The 24,365-nt window shown below is 40.3% G+C and overlaps 1 protein-coding gene across 1 annotated transcript; it reads right to left on the reverse strand.

Moving 5' to 3' along the window:
- Window positions 1–282: 282 nt before the first annotated feature.
- Tma16 (translation machinery associated 16 homolog) lies at window positions 283–13,015 on the reverse strand. The gene is made up of 7 exons (XM_021663944.2): window positions 12,888–13,015; window positions 8,986–9,098; window positions 7,472–7,509; window positions 5,824–5,908; window positions 4,163–4,311; window positions 1,958–2,000; window positions 283–869 (listed from the first exon to the last, which is right to left on the reverse strand). Exons 1-7 carry the CDS (start codon window positions 12,888–12,890, stop codon window positions 644–646), a joined length of 657 nt encoding a protein of 218 aa, XP_021519619.1. The 5' UTR covers window positions 12,891–13,015; the 3' UTR covers window positions 283–643.
- Between the last annotated feature and the right edge of the window lie 11,350 nt (window positions 13,016–24,365).

Here is a 24,365-nt window from a genome sequence, read left to right on the forward strand (position 1 = left end):
ATGCTGTTTCAGATATAGTTTAACAGTGCTTCCGTCCTAGGGTTTAAGTGTTAGAAAATTGGCTCCATACAGTGATGTCCAAAGATAACAGGACTTTAGGAGTAAGGTCCTTCCCAGTTGCTTAGCCTGCTACATCCCCCTCCGTCTCATGTTTCCTTCACTATGATACTGTTGGAATGATGTGATGGAGACAGAGAAGCCTCCTCACAACCACACTCGGTTATGATTTAGACTCTCAGCTAAACAACCAGTATCAGGTATTCAGCCACAATGAAAAGCAGATTAATATAATCTCTGTATTTTAAAAGCAATTTATAAGAAATTCTTAAATAAAAATCATAAACATATTTTAAAACTGCAAATAACTTATTTGAGGATGAGCTGAATAGCAAATTCTTACATGAAATTACTAAAAATTTTATTTGTGTGTACATATGCAGACAGGCCACGGTGTGCGTGAAGATATCAGAAGAAATCGGGTAGTATCTGTTCTCTTGACCGATGGATTCTGGGAATCAAACTTTGGCAGGTGGGCGTGGCTGCAGCCCCTCACTGGCTGAACCATCACACCAGCCCACACACAGATGATTACTTAGCATACTCAGTGAGTAGGATGTTTTAAAGTCAAGTGATTTCAGTAAGGTCAGACAGGCACTGGAGTCATTTCTTCATCCGTGTCACTTGCTTCACTTGCTGGTTCCAGTCTCCCATCTGTTGAGTCCACAGTTTCCCCTGTTAATTCTAATTCTCCTAAATCCTTTTCTATATTTAAACTATTCTTCTGTTTGCGCTTCTTAGGGATTGCATCATGAGCACAAACTTTTCTCATTCTGATGTTTGGCAATTTCTTCAGATCAAAATCCCATTCCCTAGAAAAAAATGAGTGTAGTGCTGAGGGTGGTAACAGCAGAGCAAAGACAGTCACTTTCAGACCTCTGCCCACAGTAAAGGGAAGACTTTAAATTCATGAACGATTTCACATACATGAGAAAAAAAGCATCAGCATAAAGGGGGCGGGGATGCAACAGCCCAGGCCAGAAGTCCTGCTGTTTACTGCTACAGCAGCATTTATCACCTGCAGACTCCTACACAACCTAAACTTCAAACTGCACAAGAAATCTTAGTTACTTCTTCTCCCTACCCTATATAACCTCCTTTATCAGGCTACATGGTCTCAAGACCCTCAAATGTTAGAATTATGGCACGACTAGCAAACCTCCAAATCAGCAGAGAAAATCCTCACACACAGGCACGCTACAGCTTAATAAGAAAAAAAAAATCATATTTTGTCCTCTCCATTTGTATAAAAATTCTACCATCAATTATCTCATAAGAGACCATTTCAAGAGTGGGCTACCCAGCAAAGCTAATATGCTACGCTCATCTCTCACACTTCAGAAAAGGCAGAACACACACTGCTTCAGAAACAAGGAACACATTTTGTTTTACATTATGCTTGGATTTGATTTTATCCAATTTCACTGCAGAAAAAATTCAGACTCCCTGATATGTTTTAGTGAAGACCAAAATTATTAATAAAAGGCACTTTTTAATACACAGAATCTGAGCTTAAAAACTAAGAAATCTGAGTTTCCACAGCTCAGTAGTCTCCATGGTTACTAGGTAGAGTTATAGATCAAACGTTCTCAAGGATAACACTCTTGCCCTGGCATCAGTTTCTATTCATCTGTTCCTGTAATGTTATCATTAAGGAATTAGCATCAGGAGAGAAAGAAGCATTGCTACCAGAGTATACAGGATTTTAAAGTGTTCTGGAAAGCAAAGGAACGTCAGCAGCAGCATCCCAGTAAACATTGGGCGCTGCAGACAGACACAAGCACACTGACAGGAGAGGAACGCCAACAGAACTCTCTCTGTTCTTTTATTAACATCTACATTCAGGGAAGTTCATGCTTCTGCACTTCACATACAACTTCCAAGGAACTCAGATACTCACCGGAAAGCCTGCAGACTATTAGCATCTAAAATGTCTGGGATCTCTAAGAAAGGAAAGAATTAATATACATTAGGCATTTTCTTTCTAAATTTAGTTGTTATAGTTTTACTCTTATCTCTCAACATGGCAACTGGTGTTAATAAAAAGGAAAAAAATTAAACTTATGTGTAAATGTGCTTGTGTCTATGTATATCATATATGTGCAAGTGCCTGCAGGGTCCAGAAGGTGTGGTTTCCCTAAAGCTGGAATTACAGGCATTTATGAGCCACCAGAGGTGGCAGTAAGTACTGCTGAACGACCTCTCTGGTCCCAAAGAATAACACTCTCAAAGCACAACAGTCAACATAAAAACCACTTGTGGGAAGAACAGAGTTCAGTGTACCGGGATGACATAAGAATTCTGTTACACAGCATATATTTGCAGACCTGTGAAATAAGCCGGCATATTCCAACCACCAAGTGTGGGAGTGTTTTACTTTTGCAGTGCTATGAAAGTCAGGCTATTAAGTACTTACCTTATATCACATTGGTAGAATTTACCAGATTTCAAAGACTATTGAACATTAAAAAAAAAAAATCACATTACTCAAAATATGAAAAATTTTAAGAGGTATAATCCTTAGGACCTCAAAAAACTCAATACAATTTAAATTACCCTGTAACTTGCATGCGCTCTCACAGGAGATGATTGGCTTTGAGTCTCAGACATGGACTTTAAGAAGTACTGCAATTTAAAAAGCCGGGACTTTTAAAATTGGATTGAATGTACTTTTACATTATGAGATGGCCATGAGATTAGAGAATGAAAAGAGAGAGAACTTGGCACCAGCATCCATTGTGGATACAATGTGACACAGCTCCTACTACTGTGACTTCAACACTACAACAGGCTTAAACTTTGAGCCAAAATGAACCCCTTCCTTCCCTGTGTTGCTTTTGCCAGGGTATTTTATCATAGTGAAAGGAAAAATTCAAGTACAACATCAGAGAGCAACATGTGAACATCACAGGACGGGGAGGGGCTCTATACTTGTAGTGGGTACCGTGTCATGTGTTTCTGAGTTAATCTGAGACTTTCTGAACCAGAGAAACATATCTTCTATTTTATTTGTATTTTTTTGAGAAAGGAGCTCTCTATGTAACCAATATAACCAGGCTATCCTGGAACTATGTAGAGTAGGCTGACCAAGAACTCAAAGAAGGGTTGAGATTAAGGGTGTGTGCCACCATGCTTGGCTTCTATTTTATTTTCAAGTTGAGGAGTCCTCTCTATTATCCAGTAGGGTAGAGTCCAGGGATCAAGTGTGGATGTGTCTACTTCCAAAGATATACTTTCCTTTATTTAGATTAAGAAACACACTTTAGCAGTGAAAAGGAAGTAGACATATTTCACAGCTTCTAGTGTTATCCAGAGTAGTTCTTTTGGGATCGTGTATGTTCATGTTCTTTTCATTAGAGCTTAAATTTTTAATTTTGCTATTACATATTTTAACTACTGTTTTGATGAATAAAGTACATATTAACACCAAGGCCTACAGGGATAAGGGAAGAAAAATGAATGAAGACAGGGACAGGATAAACTTCAAACCTTCGCTAGTTCTGTGAGGGACAGCTGCTACTTCACTACTGTGCACTCTGTTGCCGGGGTCTGGTCGCTTAAGCCACAACGCTGAATTTTTCACTTGAAATTATTATTTTTAAAAATAGTGACAGTAAGATAATCAAGTATTATCTGCAGGAGGTATAACCTTTGAATGGCTATAAATGTGAGGTTCTTCAACTCAGTACCCCATCCTGCTCGGTGATCTCCTGTGTTTCCAGTTTACTGTGCCGTCCATACTCCAAGGAATTAGTTATGCGAGCCCAAATGCCAAGAAAAAAAATGCCTTAGTTTGGCCTGGAGAACATGAGGGACAATAGTGGAAAGGAGGGACATCTGTGTACAGGAAAGTCGGATGTGTCTGTGGATGGCAAGTAACGGCACCATAGGGAAGGCAGGCTGCCCGTGTGCTAGGAAGAATTGACTCTGTCACAGTAGGTGGCTGTCAACTGTCACAAGAAAATAGAACTGTAAGTATTCTATACATGAAGGAAAAAAAAGCCAGAGGAAGATCAGGATAAATCAACAGGTAAGGCGAAACCTTTGAAATTCAGTGTCAATCAGATGCTCTGTTGAAAAGCAAACTGAATCCAAGAGTACATACCAAAGCCATAGCCTTCGTACTGCTGCCGTTCCCGCTCCACTGTTTGCTTGATGGCGGCCTCCCGGGAATGGTGCCTCCTTCCCTGCCTGTCCTTGATGCTGTTTTGTAACTCAATCTGCTCCAGCTCACTGCTGAACCGATTCAAATAACTGAAAATATAGAAATGAACTGAGTTACAGTGTCTATATATGTGGCCTTACGCTAATCCATTTAAAATGTAGTACCCACGTGTCCATATCCTTTGAATTCTGACATCCTCAAATTCCTCAGTCTTAATCATGTTCCTGAATAATCTGTTTAACTTCAGGGAACAAAATCACAGCATGCTGTCGGCTAAACTGAGGACCCTCACATCGAACCACCCACCGGCTCTCGTCTTTAGCCCAAAGTATCTCATCCTTAACAAACACTCACACTAGGCTTTTCCTCCGGCTCCACCATGGCTACTCCATCCCTTGAGCTCCCTCTCAGAACATAGTGAAGTTTAGAGGCTACTCTCTCCCTATGCTACACCTAAGTTCTTCCCCCTAGTATTCTAGCTCTTCATCAAGTTCCTACCTGTAATGGAAGTCTTGGTTTCTTTGTAAACCCAGTTATACTACGTAAAAATGTTTTTGTTTTAATCCCAAGTGGGGTATTTTAGTTTGGGCTTCAGTTTGTCCACAGCTAATAACTCTCTCAAGAGGGATGTGGCCTTTGCCAGCTGGTCACAGCCTGCCTCGTGAGGCACAGAGAGGGGCATGGTCTGGGACTGTGAGGGAGCTAAATATGGAAGCCTGGAGAAAGTATGATGTGTGGTGCTGGCATGTGGTATGTAGCAGTCTGGCATGGTCAGGGATGGATAGTGTGGCAGGTGGACAATGCAGCAGTTTGGTGGAGACTGCCTGCTGCGTTGCTTTTGACAGGGGTTGGTATAGCCCCCAAAGAACCCACTGACCCTAAACAGCAAGAAACAATGGAGTCTGACACCCTTCTCCCCACTAACCTTCTCTCCTGCCTGCCTAGGGTTGTGGGCTGGAAGGGAGGGGCTTTAAGGAAACCCAAATAAAAGAGTTTAAAAATGGGTACTACATCTACTAACCAAGCAGAAGACAACAGCACCGTGCCTGGACTGTGCTCCAGCAATGTCATGTCCCCTTCTCTGGCTGTGGCCTGAAGTACATGCACAATGAGCACACATGCTTCCTGGAAGTCCTCCAGAGTTCCCTACGTCCTCAGATACCATCCATACGTGGATGCCACCTAATGCTGCTGATCTGTTACGGTAGCCTCTGAGCTTGCCATTACTCATATGAAACGTGCAGTGGGGTTTTCACCGGTCAGCTTCTCTCTCACACCTGGCCCTGAAAACATTGTCCTCTCAGTCTGAAGGCTCTTTCAAGCTACCTTACCTCAATCTGCTAATGCCCAGAGGGGCCAAGGCAGACACCCTTCTCTAGGAAGCCTTCCCTAATCCCAGGAAACTAACTAAAAATGGGCCTGAGCTGGGATATAAATTTAAGTATACCTGGATTTTTTGGTTTTGTTTAAAAAAAATAAATAAATAAAAGGAAAAAAAGCCTATCTACTTGTATCCAAATCCAGAGCACAGCTCTCTCTCTTTAGAACCAGGCTGAAATTCTCTTTTCTGACACTTTGCTCATGATACACCCCATATTTACCTTTCAATTAATTTGCAGGCATCTTTCTTTGAATATCTCATTTTTTTGTTATCTAGATGACTGTGAAACCACTGAAGCTTGTCACCTATGAACAAGTACCAAAGAAGTTTAGTGGCACAAGCTCCACACAAACAGACTTTCACCATAACTCCATATCAAAGCATTAAAGACAAAAGCACAATTATTTTCAGTTTTAAATAGAAAAACCTGTGTTGCTGCGTCAAAACCAGTTTGTCAGAAATGAAATTCAACATTTCATTTAAAGGCAGAGACAAGGATCAGAGTGGTGCCTGCCTACATTTCTTTTCTTTTAAACGGCTTGTTTATATTTTAATTATGTGCAGGTATGTGTGAGTATGTGTTTGTGCACATGAGTGCAGTGTCCACAGATGCCAGAAGAGAATGCTAGGTCTCAGAGAGCTGGATTTACAGGTGGTTTGTGAGCCACACCATATGGATTCTGGAAATTGAATTCTGCCAGAGCAGAATGCCTGCCCTCCTAGCCACTGAGCATCTCTGCAGCCCCATACATTTCTTCCCTAACAACAGGGAAGGGAGAAAGATGGATTAATAGACAATGAAATCCTAAATTCTTATAAAGCAGTATTTTAAAACAATATTTTAAAATTTGATCAAAGATGAAAATAATTGTTAAATACAAACATACTACCTGGCACCATGTCTAAAACTTTCTAATTATTCTCTGCAGATCAGCACGATTTCACATTTACACATGAAATTAAGTAGGTGATACAGAGCATTACCAAACATGTTAGGCCTAAGAGAGGCAGCAGGTGCTATGAAAAGAGAAATCCAGGACATGTCAGTAAAAACTTATTAGCAATAAAAGTGGCCCACAGAAAGACAGGCAGAGGGGGAGAAAGGAAAAGGGATGTGGGGGAAAGAAGAAAAAGGGTAGAAGGGGAGATTGTACTACTGATAAAGACCATATGTGTGCGCCCGCATTATTAACCAAGAACCCCCTGCTCCACATTACTGAAACCACTGCTGTAGCTTGGTTCTAGACCATTTCTAAAGGCCCATGTCTTAAATGTTTGTTCTCTAGTACCTGATGCTACTGTGGGATAAGGTAGCCTCTGAGAAGTGAGGTCTAGTGGACACTCTCACATCACCGAAAAAAGTGCCCTCGAAGGGAATGTTGGCTCTCGACACCCCACTCCCCCTGCCTGCCTGTCGCTGTCTCTGCAAGTATGAGGTCAGCAGCTTGCTCTACCACACATCCTCCGCCACTGCTTTCTGCACTACTAGTCCCAAAGCCACATGATCAGCTTCATGGACTGAAACCGCACAGCTATATGCCAAAGCAAAGCTCTTCCTCTTTATAAACTGCCTCAGGCATGTGCTGCAGAAAGTTAACACAGCCATACCCTTCACTGTCGTAGTTGTCAGAAGAGAGGACGAACCCTGAGCGAGGCAAGCAGATGTGGAGCTGCATAGCAACAAGATGTCTGCAAAGCTGAGCTGCAGGGAGTACTAGCACTTTATTCTGAAATGCTTTGCTGAACTTCATTTGTTTTCTTTTAGCTGTCTGGTTTAAAAAAAAAAAGTCTGACAAAAATAATAAAGAGCTTTAGAGCAAAAATTCACCTTACTGTAGCCAGAATTCCAAGTAGTCAGAAGCACTTACCAATAAGGTTGAGACGCAAGGCCCTCTCAGTCTTCAATCTTGAACCAAAAGGTACATATAAATTAGAAATTTTCCAAAGTAGGGGGTTAGAAATCTGTCAAAAATTTTGCAAAGAAAAACTTCCCAGAGAACTTTGACATTTTTTCACATGTAATAAAAAATAAATATATCTTAACAACAAAGACACACAGAATGCCACAATTACCTTTTAAATCACTGGGAGAAGATGTCACTTGAGTATTGTTTCAGCATACTAGTGACTAGGAAAGGCCTAGAGAACCAGTCCTGTTTATGCAAACAAATGTCTAACTAGGCTATGACTGCAGTGGCAATATGTGGAAAACACCTGAAATGCAAATCTCAGCCCACCTTCTGAGTGGAATGTCTAATAAGCTCAATGGTGCATCTCAGGTCAAATGAAGTTTGTGAAATATACATATGGGCAATGGTAAAAATTATACTGTTCAGGTGCAGTAAATTATGTTAAAAAGAATAGCAAAAATGCTAAGTGATAAATGAACAGCTGAAACTCGAAAACTATTTTAAGACAGTACTACCTTCATAAACTTTTATTAAAAAAGATACATCCCCCACAAAAAAAAAAATTCTACTGTCTCTCCTATAAAACATCTAACCAAATCACTGCAAAACAGCCAAGCTTTATTAAGTGAGGCTCTAGATTTTAGGCAACGTATCAAAATATAATAAAAGTGAGCAAGTTTCCACCAGACGCTACATGGACACCTGTTACGCTCACTAGAATAGCAAAGCTAGTTCAAAATACCAGAAATAACTTCTATTTGGTCTTCACTTTATAGAATCTTTGCAATATATGCTCCCTCAGCCTTAGGCACTCTCCTCTAGCCTTGAAGGAAACTTGCACACAGATTAGAAAATTTCTAAAACAAGGGTTTAGCAATCGGTTAAAAACACTAAAAGTACCTTGATGTTCTTTGGTATGTGTTTCCCTCTGGTATTTGTGACAGAATTTTCTCCAAACACTGCCCAACTCTGAGAAAACTACTAGACTGCCCCAAGCCTTGGCTGTCCTTTCCTTCCCATCACAGTACTCATTCCATGATCTAGTCTCCTGGTCCCAAGCCACAAATACTAATAGCTCCCTGACCTGTGACATCTGTCTCTAACACTAGACCCAACCACACATTCCACTGCTGAACACACAGCACAACAGAAATGCCTTCAACAGTAGTTTCCTCCCTACTATCTCTAACTCTGCTCAAACTAATTTCTTGAGGAGTCTTCCATGACTCCTATAAAAGAGAACATCTCCCCTCTTTATCCTCTAGACTGTGTTAGCTTTTCTGCATTACACTCACCACAGAACTGCTACTTATGTTTTAGGTCAGGGATCTTTTTTACCTGAGTGCAAGAACTAATGGAAACATACTGAATAAAGGAAAATAGGGTTTGGAGACTGAAGAACACACATCTGATAGGTAGCTGCATGAAGGAGCTTTCCCCAGGGCACAACACTAACAGGACACGACACTTACCTTTCCTTCTTGTCTTGTCTGTGAGACTCTCTCGTAATCTGAGCTGCTTTTCTACTGTATGGATGGATGACTTTCTTTTCCCGTCCTACAATTTTTCCTTTCAGTCCTTTAGGCTAAAAGATAGAACACACATAGTCAGACACCTTAAGCGACTCTAATCACAAAATTCTCTTCAGAAAATACAACGAGATAGAGATGTCACATTAGGAATCAGGAGATAGGCCAAACATTTTACTAATTCCAGCAGCCTTTGTTTCCCCATGGCCAGAACAAAAATGACAATTCAGAATCTCCAGTGGCATTAGACCAACAGAATGGCACACAGGGAGCCAAGGCAACTCAGTGATGAGCAGTGTCAGCTTAAAGTGGCTCTGAGACTAGAGGAAAAGACTCGTGGCTGCAAATGTTGGCTACAGCTAAGGGCATTTCTAAAATTAAAGAACACAGAATCTTAGGAGGTATGAAGAGAATGAAAAATCAAAGTTGACCAGACCTGGCTGGTTCAAACCAAAAACCTAGGAACAAAAGAAGCCACTTCAAAATCAGCACACCTAAAACAGAACAAACTATTTCCTTACTCAAGCCTCATCAGTTAAGGTTGTCAGACTTCAGTCCTCAAAGGCATTATACAGTTAAGCTTTTGTTTTATTTACTTTTTAAATATGCAATCTTATATTTTGGCCCACCTATATTATTTAAGAGTCAGGTTTGACTTTCTACAACAGAAACCCAAAATTAAATTAGCTTAACCTAAATAGTTAGGTCTCTTCTGGCTGACTTAATTAAGTCAGGCTTCCCCCACCCTGTTAGCCTATAACCTCCTGAAGAGTCTGCAAGGGCTTAAAACCCGCTCTCCTGTCCAGTCATAAGTGAAAAAGAAAAACTCAGGAAAGTTGCCCTCATAGCCTTTGCCTATGACTAAAACTTAAAAGGAATGAATACATCTAATTTTTAATCTGAGGAAAATAACACTGCTACAGACTCAAAAGACTATTACGGAGTAGGACTAGCCATGAGACCAAATAGCTCTTGAAGCTTTTCAAAACTGTCAGTACTATCATCCAACCCTCCTGATCAGAGAGGCTGATTTGTGGGTACACTCTGTTAGACTCTTTCACAAAGAAGTCACAAAGCCTCTCTAGATTACAGAATTCATCAGCATTTAGTTTCTTTCTCTATTTAAAGAGATCAGCTTGGTCCTAATCATTAGCTAGGAAAATATCCTCTCCCCATTTTTCTTCTCAGGCATTATTTCCCTTCCTTCACAAAGCTCATTCTCCTTGTTCTTACTGAAGTTCATGTCAACCCAGAATGCACCACTAGTAAGTTGAGAGTACACTTGTTATTATCTTGGTCTGAAATCCCTTCCTTCCCTTCTACTTTGATAAGACAAAGCTCAAAACAATCTTCAAATCAACTCTCCAGCAATTAAAATGTCCATCAATTTCTCATTCACATATTCATTCTTCTAATAGTTCTCTGATGCTTTGCTCACTTTCCCATAAACCTAAGAGAAGCCACATCCAAATCTGAAACCCATCTAAGCTATGTATAAAAAATAACTTTAAAATTGTAAGTATAAAGCACACTCATTTCTCTATACCTTTGGAGGGTGTAGGGGCTCATGAGCAATGTGATTAAGAATTTTTCAATCAAACATAAACAAACAAACAAAAAAAACACCTGTGAGAGGTGGCAGGTTGCCTCTAAGTAATGTGTCCATGCAATACTGTCCCTCTGAAAGTACGTTTCTAGTGACTTGCTTTAATTTTAAAGAAGTAGGTTGTGCACGAATATGTGTGTGCATATGTGTGTGGTGTATGCAGAGACCAGAGGAGAGCAGCAGGTGTCCCCTCTAACACTCTCCTTTTTATTTCCTTGAGGCATATTCTCTCCCTGGACAGAAGCTTATGCTTTTGGGGCTAGGCTGGCAGCTAGGGAGTCCCAATGATGCTCCTGTCTCTGACTTAAGTAGTTGGGCTACAGGTGTGCAGCAGACTCCAGTTCTCAAAGTCACACAGCAAACACTTTTAACCACTGAGCCATATCTCCAGCGCCACGATGACATACTTTGAATGATAAGGACCTGGTATATGTCACTCCAGGATTCAGGTTATGAAAGGACTCTCACTTCCATCTGTTACTTCCCTGCTTGCACTGGCATAGCTACACAGATTTCATTTAAAGACTTAAAAGTTCCATTATAAAAATAGTATAAAATTCTGTGAGTGTAAAAGGGGTTTTACAACTTTTAAAGATTTAAAGAACCAGAACTACCAATATTTAATGTAAAGAAAATAAAATCTCCTGAACTTACATTCTGACTCAACTGTAGCTTAAGACCCTTTATAACTATTTAGGAAAAGACTATCCACAGCAAGGAAATATATTTAGGCACAAAAATAGGCATAAGAATCACTACATCTTTAAACAGTTTTGTATTTTAGTACAAATTGAAACAGCCACCAACGAGGATAAACAATGCAAACTCTCAATAAAGTTATTCAGGCGTTGGCTCAGTGGATAAGGGAACTTGCTTCACAAGCCTGGTGACCTGCCTTCTATCTCAGAACCCAAGAGGCTGTCCTCTGTCCTCCACATGCATGTTATGGCACCCCAGCACCCAATAATACATTAATTTTAATTTCAATTATCAATTTACTGAGAGTTAAGAGTTACTGAGTGTGTGTGACTTTTTCTTTATTCACTTAGTTGTGTATATGCTGTCCATGCTGATTACCAGTTAAATTCACTAGCTCACCAGACTTAACATTTCTTTGTTTCCTCAGGAAAAATTCATAAAACTGTCAGACAGCAGTAGAGGATACTTAGTGTTCAAAACGCTGTGAAGCATTCTATCGTTCTAATTAAGTTGCTAGGAGTTAATTAATTTCCCAAAGATGACAGCTGTTACTCTCAGACCTCTGGAACCATGTACTAAATTTTAAAGAAAGGTGGAGGACCATTGTTGATAATGTATGAGGGGAAAAAAATGAAGCCAAAAATGTGGCAATTAGGGCATAATTATAAAATGCTACAACTTTGATTTCTATGCAAAAAAAAAACATTTGTAATAGTAATACAAAAGTTTGGCAAACGCTAAGTTCCTATTGCCAAGAACAAGTGCAGTCAAATTCCCATACCACTACACGCAACTGCTTTAGTATCTGAAATACTTTTAAGATTATAGTTGGAAATCGTCCAAGCATAGGGATAAACAGACTGAAGGAAGGCGAGGAAGATATGAAAAGACAAAGGAGGAAAAACAAAGAGGGGACAGAGAGATGGCTCAGCCAGTAAAGGCGCTTGCTGCCAAACCTGAGCACTGAGTTAGATCCAAAGTACCCACATGGTGGAAGAAGCGAACAGACTGCCAAAAGCTGCCCTCCGACACACACACACACACACACACACACACACACGCAATTATGAACATAAAATTCGGATGCTGTACAGCCCTTTATACTGACATACATGTTTTATGAACACGCTTAAGTCACTACTGTTTTAAAATACAGACAAAATAAGAGCATAGTTGCCGGACAAGAATGGGGGTTCTAGAGGCAGGACTGCAGTCAGAATGGGCCTCAGAAGGGCTGCGGACCGAAGCACCTCGTGCTGACTGTGCCCAGGACAGGGAGGATCTGTATTTGCGGAGGGCGAAGGTGAGTGGGCGCAGAAAAGTGTTATTAGTGAAGAAGGGACGGTGCGAGGGTTCCCTCGGGAAATGAGAAACGGAGAGCGCCACAACGCGAAAGCGTGGGAGCGCTCCCACCGGGCAGACACCAAGGCCCAGAACCGCCTAGGCAGCCGCCACGACTCCCGGCATCTAAGGCTCCGAGCCTGTCCTTCCCGTCCGCCCGACCACCGCCTCCCGGGAAACCTGGCGAGCGGCCGCCCACCATGGCGATGTCCTGGCCAGCGAGGCCCCGCCACGTCCAAAAGCGACAAGCTCCCTGAACGCAACCGCAGCCGCAGCTGCTCCCAAGTTCACTCCTTTGGAAACACACGTGGGTCCGGAGGAAACAGATAGGAGCGGACAGGAAGGGGAGGAGCCGGTACCTTCTCTAAAACGTCCCCGGAAACCGAGGCCTTTTTTTTTTCCCCCGCCCGCTTTGGCCCAGAGATTTGAGAGTCCTGCCCCAAACGCCTAGAATGCCTTGTCTTCTCCCGTTTCTGACAGAAAGGCCGACCTTGAGGATCTGCCAGGAGACAGCTCTCCAGGGACGAGCATCTCTGGAACTGGATACCCTCTAGAGGTGCTTAATGGTGGCCCGTGTCCGAGAATCGTGGAAGATCAGCCTCTGCTTTTCCTTGGATTTTGTCAATAATTTTCCTTCCATACCCAAAAGCTGTCTTTCCATACCAGTTCTGTTTTCTTACAGCTTTCTAAAATTCTATAGAAAATCTTACCCAGAAACTATTATTCAAATGCCTAGTACGTGCCACAAACTGAAGATACTCTGACAATATTTCCGCTGTTTGCATAATTCCTATCCACAGTGGGACATAAAGAAGTATTTCAAAAAGTATTAGGATATAAACTGTACCATGGCTCAACTGGATTAAACAAAAAGACAGAGAGAGGAGGAGACGGGAGGAGAGGAGAAATGGGGGGACTTGGAGGATAGGAAGAGAGTAGAGTGGATGGGAGATGGGGGAAAGAGAGGAAGAGGATGACAATGAATGGATTCCTTGCATCCTATCAGACCACTCTAGAATAAAAAGTAGAAATAGCAAAAGAGACTACGGAAATTACACAAATACTTGGACACCTAATAATACATTTTCGAAAACACAGTAGGTCATTGAAGAAATCAAGGAAAAAATTAAATTCCTAGAAACAAATGAAAATGACAGGCACTCTGGGAGATAGCTGAAGCATCCTAAGAGGAAAATAAGTATTTACAATAAAACAAAGTCAGTTTTCTAATAAACTGATGAATTACCCTAAGGTTCTAGAAAACTAAAGTCACTCCCAAACCTGGTAGCTGGCAAAAACAAAAATCATAATGATCAAAGCAGAACTTAATGAAATAGCGACCAACAAAGCCTCAATACATAGAACTAGCCAAAAAGTTTGTTTTTATTAAAGGACAACAAGATTGACAAGCCCCTAGCCAAAGTAACAAAAACTATGAAAAAGAAATCCCCAATTAATAAAAGTAAAGGTGAAAGAGGAGTTGTAACTATAGATTTCAATGAAACCTAGAGCATCATTCAGTATACTTTGAAAGTTATATTCCAAAAAGCTAATAAACATCAAAGAAATGGATGCACTTTTAAATGTGTATGACACACGAAAATTAAGCATGAAAGAAAAAAATACATTGAACATGTTCATTACAAGTAATAAGATCAAAGCAGTAATTAAAATCTCCCAAAAAGAACGGTCCAGGCTCAGATGGACTCATGGCTCAATCTACCAAACTTTAAAGAAAGTCCTGATTCTAACACTTCTTAACTTGTTTCTCAAAAAAGAAAGTGAAGGAGCACCAAATTTATTCTATAAAGCCAGTATTATCTTGAATAAAAGTGGATAAAGACACAACAACAATTACAGACAAATTTTTCTCATGAACATAGCTGCAAAAATCATGAACGAAATAATTGAAAACCAAATATAATTAAAAATACATTACATATGGGCAAGAGGGAAGGATGGTGGGACCAGGAGGAGAGGAGGGAGAGGGCTACAATTGTGATGTAAAGTGAATAAACAAACAAAAAGACAAAAACTGAAATACATTACATAACTCAAATGTATTCAAAATATATAATGTAGTTCAAAAATACATTAAGATTATCATACACGATGACCTAATGTAATGCAAGATTGATTCAATGTACACAAAGCAGTGAGTATAATACCACCATCCAAGAATATAATAGAAAAACAAATCTATCAATATAAAAGAAAACAAAAACCAGAAATCCTATGACCACAAAAAGGCATTGAGCGAAGTTCAACATGTCTTTATGATAAAAGTGTTAGAGAAATCAGGAGCAGATTCAGCATCTCTCAAAATAATAAACGGCATATGCCAGAAGCATGTAAGCAGCACTTTACTACAGGAGGAAAAGTGAAGAACATTTCCTCTAAAATCTGCAACACACCAAGGAAGCCCATTGTTGGTACTCCTATTCAGTACAGCACTTGAAGCCTTTATCTAGAACAACAAGACACAGGAAGGTGGAAAATATATAAAAACAATGAATAAAGAAGCCAAATCTTTCTTATTGACAGATATGATTCTAGATACATCTGTATGTCTGTCTATATCTAGAAGAATATCTATATCTATATTCTATATTTTATATATCATATACATTCTATCTATATCTATCTATATATCTATATATCCTATACAGATAGATAGATAGATTCTATATCTAAAAGATCTCATAAACTCTCACAGAAAACTCATATCTAGTAGACAGTTCCGGTAAACTTGTTGAATACAAACCTGACATACAAAACACCCAAGGGTTTTCATATCTATTAATAAAGAACTCGCTGGGGAAAAATTAGGAAAATATTTCGTTCGTAATAGCTTCCAAAATATAAAGTACTTAGGAGTAACCTTAACCAAGGAAGTGAAAGATATCTACATTGAAAATTTCACAATACTGAAAAAAAAAAGAAAGAAAGAAAGAAAGAAACTAAAGAAGACAGGCGTGGAAAGAATTTCCAAACTTCTGTATGGACAGAAACAAAACAGACCACAAATAATCAAAACAACACTACAGGAGGGGGAAAAACAAACAAACAAACAAACAAAACACAATGCCTAACCTCAAATTGTATTATAATGCTATTGTGATAAAAAGAATATGTTACTGGCGCAAAAACAGACATTTAGCCCAGTGAAACAGAACAGAGGACCCAGAAATTATCCCACACAGCTACGGCCCTTTCAGTTTTGATGAAGTTGTTAAAACATATACTTGGCAGGGGGGTGGAAGACAGAATTAAACAATGGCATTGATACAATGTACTTACACTTTCAGAAAAATGCAGTCAGGTCTGTATCTTTCACCTTGTGATATGGTATGAAAATCAACTCAAAGTGGGAGAAAGACCTTCATTTAAAACCTGAAATGCTGAAGCCACTGGAGAAAAACATAGGGAAAAAAAATTTCATAATACAGGTCTAAGCCTTTGAGGTGTCAGATACTCCAAGCCAGGAAAGGTTCTCTCTCTCTCTTTTCCTGTTGTTTGCCTATCCAGAAGTAGTAGAATTCTTAGCTATATCTCCTGCGTCATGTCTGCCTGAGTGCTGCCATGCTTTCTGCCAGGACGATAATGGACTAAACCTCTAAATCAGTAAGTCAACCCCAAGTAAACGCTTTTATTTAGAAGAGTTGCTTTGGTCATGATGTCTCTTCACAGCAATAGAGACCAAAACTAAGACAGTAGATCAGCAATATGTATCTTTACTCACCTGGACACACATGGCTATAGATAAATACATACTGATACCGACAGACTGATGGATCAGTAGACACATCTGTCCCAATTAGGCACGGGGCACATGGTTTTCAGCTTTTTAAAACTTTTTGGTGTCACAGGTGTACGCCCTTCTGACCTTTGGACCTGTTACATTAAATTGCTCTTGTTGATGGGGTCAGCTGCCATGTCCTCTGCTTTGTGCTACAAAATGTTTCAAAGCTATCCACATCTGCATCCTCCCCGGAGAATCTGAAAAGAGGTGAACGGAGTCCGTCCTCGGAGGAGAGAACACTAGAGGCAGCACGCCCTCTGCTGGTGGACAGTTGGAGGCGGCGTTTGGGAGGGAGCGGTTCGTTTGGATCACTCAGCACCGCACAGTAGTCAGCACGAGATCCGTGGGTGCTGCTTCACAGGGCAGGTGTCTCACTTCTCCAGATCCTCCGAGCTGCCACCTCCCACCCAGCAGTGCCTCCACCTGCCTCACTCCCTCACCACTCACGTTTCGTCTTCCCAGGAGCATCTTGAAATTACAATTGTACTCTCAACGAGCCTAGTCCTTCCGGTTCCTGTAATTGTTTTCCAGGATTGTTTTTTACCCGGTCAGTTTTTTTTTTTTTTTTAAGTTATAGAAATCGTGATGTTTTTTTCATAAAACTAGCCCTATATTATATCTGATATAAAATAGTAATTTTTTTTTTTGGCCTGGCTATTACCTTTTCTATCGGGAGATGTATTGGAAGTGTCTTTCAATACGGAACTAGACGCTCCTGTGTATTGGTCTTATGGTTACTACATTGCAGAATGAGACATTTCACTCGAAGGCATGCCGATGCTCAAACCCAAAATTTACACATCCAAATAATTTAAATATAGCACAAGGAAGTAGTGTGCTAGCCGTTTAGAACTTGTCTTATTTACATAACCCCGAGGAAAGAGCCCAACATCCGGTAACCATAGCTACCATAGAGAAGACTAATGCTGCGATATGAAAGGCTACAAGCCACTGCGGACTTTCCGAGCTTTACACACATTTCTCACTGTGCTGCTGCGGCGGGGGTGGGGGAAACATCACTTAGATGCGAAGCTCCAAAGTGCTTCTACGACGTCCCGATCTCCACACCTGTCCTCTTTCGTTACGTAGGCGTCATGCTGGCTGTAAGTGCCTGCTCCCTTCCTAACCAAGCCAATTTGCCAAGATTTCTCCCAAATAAGCAGTGTGCTAGTGCCACCTTGTGGTCATAAGGTAACTCACTATACGCCTCACATACTATATTAAAAAACAAAACATTTTGCTGCACTTTTTTATTAATCATTATATGCATCTAAGCGGGACATCTGTAGACTTGTTAATAGTAAAACAACGCATCACAAATTCCACTTACAGTAAGATGAGGAATGAGACCATGTAGTTGCTGGTGCATATTCAGAAAAATATCTGGAGGCAATTGCAACAAACTGTTCATAGTCCGTAAGATTAGAACCAAAGCAGGAAAGCGCTCAGGAATGGTCTTTTTATTTTTCTGCAGTGTTTGAGTTTTGGAACAACTTATTTTCTAAGTTCTTTCCAGTTGAAAAATAGATGAAGAACAGTTGAATTTGCTTACCAAGGTGAACAAATATTGTGTATTACAGATAGGTTGATGGAAAGGGGAATGTGTGTGTTACGACTGAGGGTGTTTTAGTCATTGTTCTACTGCTGTGAAGAGACACCATGACCAAGGCCACTCTTATAAAAACGGGCATTTATTTAATTGGGGGTTTGCTTACAGTTGCAGGGGTTACTCCATTATCGTCATGGTGGGAAGCATGGTGGCACTCAAGCAGGTGGAGTGCTGGAGAAGCAGTGGAGATCTCTGTGCCTGGATCCACACCCAGCAGGAGGAGAGAAAGCAGCAACAGGGCCTGCTGTGGGCTTTTGTAACCCCAAAGCCCACTCCCAGTGCCATGCCTTCTCCAACAACGCCACACCTCCTAATCCCTTCCAAATACATTATCTAAGGGAATAAGCATGCAAATGTATTACTGAAATCATTGCAGACGGGACTGTAAGTGTCTGTGTGTCATCAAGAAAGGCGGCAAGGGGCTCAGCTGTTATGAGCACTTGCTACTCTTTCACAGGACCAGATTTCAGTTCCAAACATCAGACTGGGCTTGTCACAACTTCAGTTTATTGGAATCCCATGCCCTCTTGTGGCCTCCACAAGAACATGCACACATAGGTCTACAGAGACACACCCAAAGACACATAAATAGAAGATAGAGCTTTAAAGAAAACTACGACGGCAAAATGGCAGGCATGATAGAGTGTACCTATAATCACAGCTTCTACAATGAGGTGGGAGTCGAGACAGAAGAATCCCCAGAAGCCAACAGCGTGATGAATCTGGTATACACAGCCATGAAAACAAAGACACCCTGACTCAAACACGGTAGAAAGACAGGACTAATACTTGAGGTTGCCTTTTGACCTACATACATGAAGTATGGCACCTGCACTCACACTCACATACACATAATATACAAATATACTCCCTCTCCCCATTCTCTTCAATATCAGTCACTCTCTGTACGCACACACACACACACACACACACACATGAAAAGAAAGCTTTGACATACAAAGAAGGAAGTTTGAGTTTAAAATTTAAAACCACTTTGTTTAATGATGGCTCTGCTAAACACCCATGTGCTCAGTAGCAGATGTCAGCAATTCAGAAGGATTGTTCTAAGTTTGTGCTACTGTCATATTTGAAGAAAGTTATAAACCTAATACTCTCTGTATATCTTCAGCAACTTATGAATAAGTGTTAAATATCTAAATTGTATTTAGAGTTTGGGGAGTAATGAACACACTATATGAATCTTAGTTGTTGTCAGCTGGGTTGTGTTCTTTCAAAATCCATGTGTGGAAGTTCTAATAATCTCTAATAATCTGAAACTATGACTCCTGATTTGGAAATAGTTTTGCCTTTGTTATCAGATCTGATGAGGCCATGCTGTAGAAAGGCAGGCTCCTACTCCAATATAACAGGAAAGGCTATAAAAGGAAGTCTAGACTCAGATCCCTAAATAGGGATAACTACAGAGCATTATAACATGAAAAAAAATTGTTTGACACTCTTCCTGCCAGACCCCCAAATCTAATTTATTTGGAGGTCTTTACAGAGTTTAGAGTTTCAGAGGTAAGAAAATTAAAACAATTACGATGAGCCCTAAGCCAATACAACTGATGTCCTTACTTAAAAAAATTCATTGGAAAGAAGTCTCAGTAAAGTTCTTGTCCCGCAAGCTCAAGTTCTATCCACAGAACTTTAAGAAACAGAAATGAAACTGTAAGCCCAAAACTTGGGAAGTGGAGTCAGGCAGGGACCCATGGGCCAGCCATCTAGCTTATCTGGCATGTTTCAAGTCGGTGAGAGACCTTGTCTCAACATTCATTTTTAAGAAGAAGGTAGAGCAAGCTGAGGAGTGAGTGATCCCAAGGTTGCTCTCTGACCCCCACTCACAAACATACATGTGCATGCCTACCCCTCCACACAAGAACATGTTTACCCAGAGCTGAACGTGAAGGGAAAACAATATAAAGACATGAGGAGAAGCCCATTATTTCCAAAGTCAGGAGAGAGGCCAAGCCAGATCCTTCCCTCATAGCTCCCGGAAGGCACTAGCCCTATCAGAACATATATTTTTGGCTTCTCATTTCTAGATAAGGAAGACCCTAAGCTTGCATGGTAAGCCTTGCAGTTTGTAGTATTTTATTATAGCACAAATGAAAAGCAAAATATTCACCAGCAAATATTGGGTTTGTTTTCTGTTTCTATGACAGGTTGCCTGAGATGAATAACTGGGCCTGTGGTGAGGCAGAGCATTATTGGAGCTCATGAGCAGCGGAGCAAAGCTGCTCATTGTGTAGTATCCAGGAATCAGTAAGAGGGGGAGAAAAAGGGGGGAGGAGGAGGAGGAGGAGGAGAAGAAGAAGAAGAAGAAGAAGAAGAAGAAGAAGAAGAAGAAGAAGAAGAAGAAGAAGTCGTCAAGCTATTCTTCAAGGACATGCCTCCAGTGATCTTTCTCCAGCTGGGCTCTATTCCCTAAAGTTTCTACACCTCTCAATGACCAACTAAGTTGTTATATAAATCCTCAAAGGATATACAAGTCGATGAAAGTGGAGGCCCTAACACAGATTAATGATCTAATCCACACCTCTGAACAATGCTGCCCTAGAGACCAGGCCTTTAACACAGGACTTTGGGGGAGGTAGCATCTCAGATTCAAACTATAACGTATATTCTCAGCTTTCCTCATTCCTGTTTACAACATTGTAAAGAATTCCGCTTGCCTTCACTGCACTTACTTTAATGCTTATTAACAGCCTTGAAATTTGTAAAAGAAATTCTTCAATCATATAACTTATGCACAATTCCAAAAGCTTAATTTTTTCCTATATTCATCATCCCCAACCATCTTTCCTGACATTAGGAGAATAATTTTCCAAAACACAACTATGATTGAGACATTCTGACAACAAAAAATCTTTCCATTGTACATTGCCTTCAAGCTGAACGCAAGAGAGCAAAGCAAAACATCAAAACAACCCACTTGGCACTCTTTCAAGGCCTCTTGAAGGTCTGCCTTTCTGCTTCACTGCTCAGTGGCTCTCGGTATGAGCCCTTCCTTTCTATCAAGTTAGACGCTCTCTTTCCCCATTATAACTGTGCTCACTGCCTTTCTCAAGCAAAATTCTGCCTATTCCAAAAGGCAAAGCCAGACATCTTCTCTTTAGTGTCATTTTCCTGGTCTGAGGGAAAACCCCTCTGCCCTGTTTATATTTAACCCCAAACCATATCTATGATTGTTCCCACCTTCCTATGGAGGACAAAAGGCATCTCTGGAGCACTGCACAACATTTGATCTGTCAAGAAAAATGTAAAAACAAAATAAGCTAGGTAATGAAAAATCCGGCTTTGTTTCTAAAGCATAAAAGCATTGTTTTGGAGGCACAGTTTAGACTTGAAAATACCCTGAATAAACAACTACATGTCTACACAGTGTGGACAAATTAACTACTAAAATCAAGTTCAGTGGAAATCATGAATATTTTCTTCTTCCTAACTTCCTACCCCAACTGTTAACAAACAGAAGCCATAGTTCCCCATCTATCAATCCTGAGAGCAGCTTGGTCATAGTATAGTAAGAAAAATAAAATGTCCACCCTCCTGGGTTAATTCCTGAAAAAGAAATAGGTTTTCTCTGGCATTCTTTGTTCCTTCCAGTGGTGGGCAACATGAACAGGATGGTTTCAGTTTCACAGATGAGAGCAAGACTCGAGCCTAAGACTTGGGGAGGAGACAGGAACAACAAAAACCCCAAGCCCCATAAGAGCCACCAGCAAGCCAGGATCTCCTACCGTCCCTGGACATTTATGGGATAGAAAAAGCACCCTAATTCTTCCTGGACCAGACCTGCTTTGATACCCTCCTTCTCATTTCATCACTACAGCCATATACCTGGAAAAAATATACCAAAGAACAGCAATAAAATTCAAACATTTATTCTGAACAAAGATGCTGAAAATAACCTTCCTCAGGAACTGTTCTTAATAGCTATGTTGATTTCTTTCATTGAATTCCAATAGAGCACAATAGCCAGTTAGTCATTCAAGAAAAGGTTAATGCCCCAAGTAACCTTTGTAGGAAGAGAAGCAGTTGTTTGATATGCTTTAGAGAATTTATTTTAAAATCATTCAAATTTGAAAAGATATTGTGTTCATCAGAGAAGCATTAAAATATCTTTGGAAACTTAAAGAATCATATGCTGGAATTTTCTTTGGCTATTTCCTTTTTAAGATATTTATTTTTAAAACCATGTGCAAGTGTTTGTGGAGGTCAGGGCAGAGGGGGTGAGTGCATGTGCCCACAGGGTCCAGAAGAGGGTCTTGGATGCTCTGGAGCTGGATTTAAATACAGTTGTGAACTGTCCAACTTGGTGTTGGAGACCAAATTCAGGTCCTTTAAAAGAATGGTATATATTGACTGCTGAGCCATTTCCTCTGCTCCTTTTTACTTGGGAAAGAAGAATTTTTTTTCTACAGGAACTCTTTTAAATGGTATCATTAATTCCAGGAATAATGAGTGTGGTTAGAAAACCCAAATGCTGAAGTTTTCTGAGGGGAACATATCTTTATCAGAGGAGTGCTTGGCTATTGGCAGTGCAGCAATCAGGGCTGCAGGTATCTGAAGACCATATGCCATATGTAAGCTATTAATTCTCTAAACATTTGGAGTCACTGTTCTGAGGTTTTGATGGAGTAAATGAAATTATGTTCTCCAACCATATCAACTACAAAAGTAGACAAACAGAAGACCACAGTTTTATTACAGTGAACAGGAGATAGCACAGGTCAGTCATCTCCAGAAGCAGAAAAGAGAATGTGGGAAAACATGCTTTCGATTTTTTTTTCTACAGAAGAGGGTGATTCAGGAACAGTGACAGGCAGAGTCATGGGCAGTCTCGAGGAAAGAAGGGAGCAGAATTAACATGGGGCAATACCAACCAGAGTACAGGATTCTTGATGGTCACTTGAGACTATCTGTAGAGACCCTGGACTGGACTTCTTTGTAGAGAAGCTAGCCTCACCAGAGGAAAGAAAACTCCAGAATCACTAATACACCACCTGGTTCTTCCCAAGAGAAAGTCCAACTGTCCTTAGAAGAGCAAGACAGAAAATCCCCCCAAAATGTCAAACATTAAAGACAACACAGCACCATTCTTTACCAGAAAATAAAATAGTCAATACAAACACATCTAAAGAGAAACAAAGATGGGATTTTTAAGTAAAAGGCTTTTAAAAATATGCTAAGAGCATGAAAAGAAATATGACTAGAGAATAATATAATAAAGAACACACCGTAAGGTCAAGAAAGTAAAACACAATATGTTAAATAAGAAAACCATGGATGAGGTTCTCAGCAGACTGGATACTGATAAAGAATAGAATAAGGACCCTGAAGACAGCCATGAAACCACCCAAAGAGCAGACCACACAGGGCAGTAAGGAACAGAGGCTCAACGGTGAAGGGTGGAGCAAATGAGTGATGCAAGGGAGACAAAAGAAATGCAGAAACCACAGGAAATATTTAGGAAGACAGAAAGTCTCAAATAAAAGTATAATTTTGTTTATGGTGGAAGTTAAGTAAACACAAACATTTGCTGTAATTACTCTGTTGATTAAATGAGCTAAGGTTACTAATGCTTTCAATTTATAACTAAATAAAATTGATGAAATTATTTTAGACAAAATAAAATCTGCACTGAGAACTTTAAGAGGTAGAGGGTCTTGGGTAAGCCATGGAATGTAGGAGGACCTGGCCAGAAGGGTTTATAGTGTGAAATAAAATGTATTGCAGATGCATTTGAAATTGATCATACTAACTCATAATCCAACATAATTTAAAGATGTATGTTGGTATAATGTTCTTTTGGAATGTATACATTTCATTCAAATGCTGATTTCTCTCTCCCACTCTCTGGTTTCAATCCAAACATTGCACTGTTATATTTACTCTAAGCATCACCTGTCTCAACTTTGTGTAAACATGCCAAAATAAAGCAACTAGCCACACTGTTGAGCAAAGGAAAGGAAGCAGGCAGAGAGGGAGGAGCCAGAGGACAGGAAAGTGGGAGGGAGAGAAGGAGAAAAGAGCAGAAGAGAGCTGGGAGAACAAAGGCAGGAGCAGAGATCTTGGAACAATGTGGAGAGACGAGCTGGACCTAATATAAATCACAAAAAGCAAGTATAATGTGGGAAATCTAAATGTTAGAAAACTATGCGGGTTTTGAGGTTTAGGATGGAACAACTATTGCCCAGCATTGTATTCTAGGTTAATTAAATAAATCCCAGTGTCTGTGTGGTGATTTGGGTATACAGCTG

This window comes from Meriones unguiculatus, chromosome 4 (genome assembly GCF_030254825.1).
Source record: "Meriones unguiculatus strain TT.TT164.6M chromosome 4, Bangor_MerUng_6.1, whole genome shotgun sequence".
Classification (NCBI taxonomy): Eukaryota; Metazoa; Chordata; class Mammalia; order Rodentia; family Muridae; genus Meriones; species Meriones unguiculatus.

What these genes read in the sequence shown, in the direction of transcription:
- Tma16 (XM_021663944.2), bottom strand. An exon ending in AGACAAGACAAGAAGGAAAG is followed by an intron (nt 7,510 to 8,985) that starts GTAAGTGTCGTG and finishes TTTTGGTTCAAG; the next exon opens with ATTGAAGACTGAGAGGGCCT. An exon ending in AATAGTCTGCAGGCTTTCCG is followed by an intron (nt 870 to 1,957) that starts GTGAGTATCTGA and finishes ATTTTTTTCTAG; the next exon opens with GGAATGGGATTTTGATCTGA.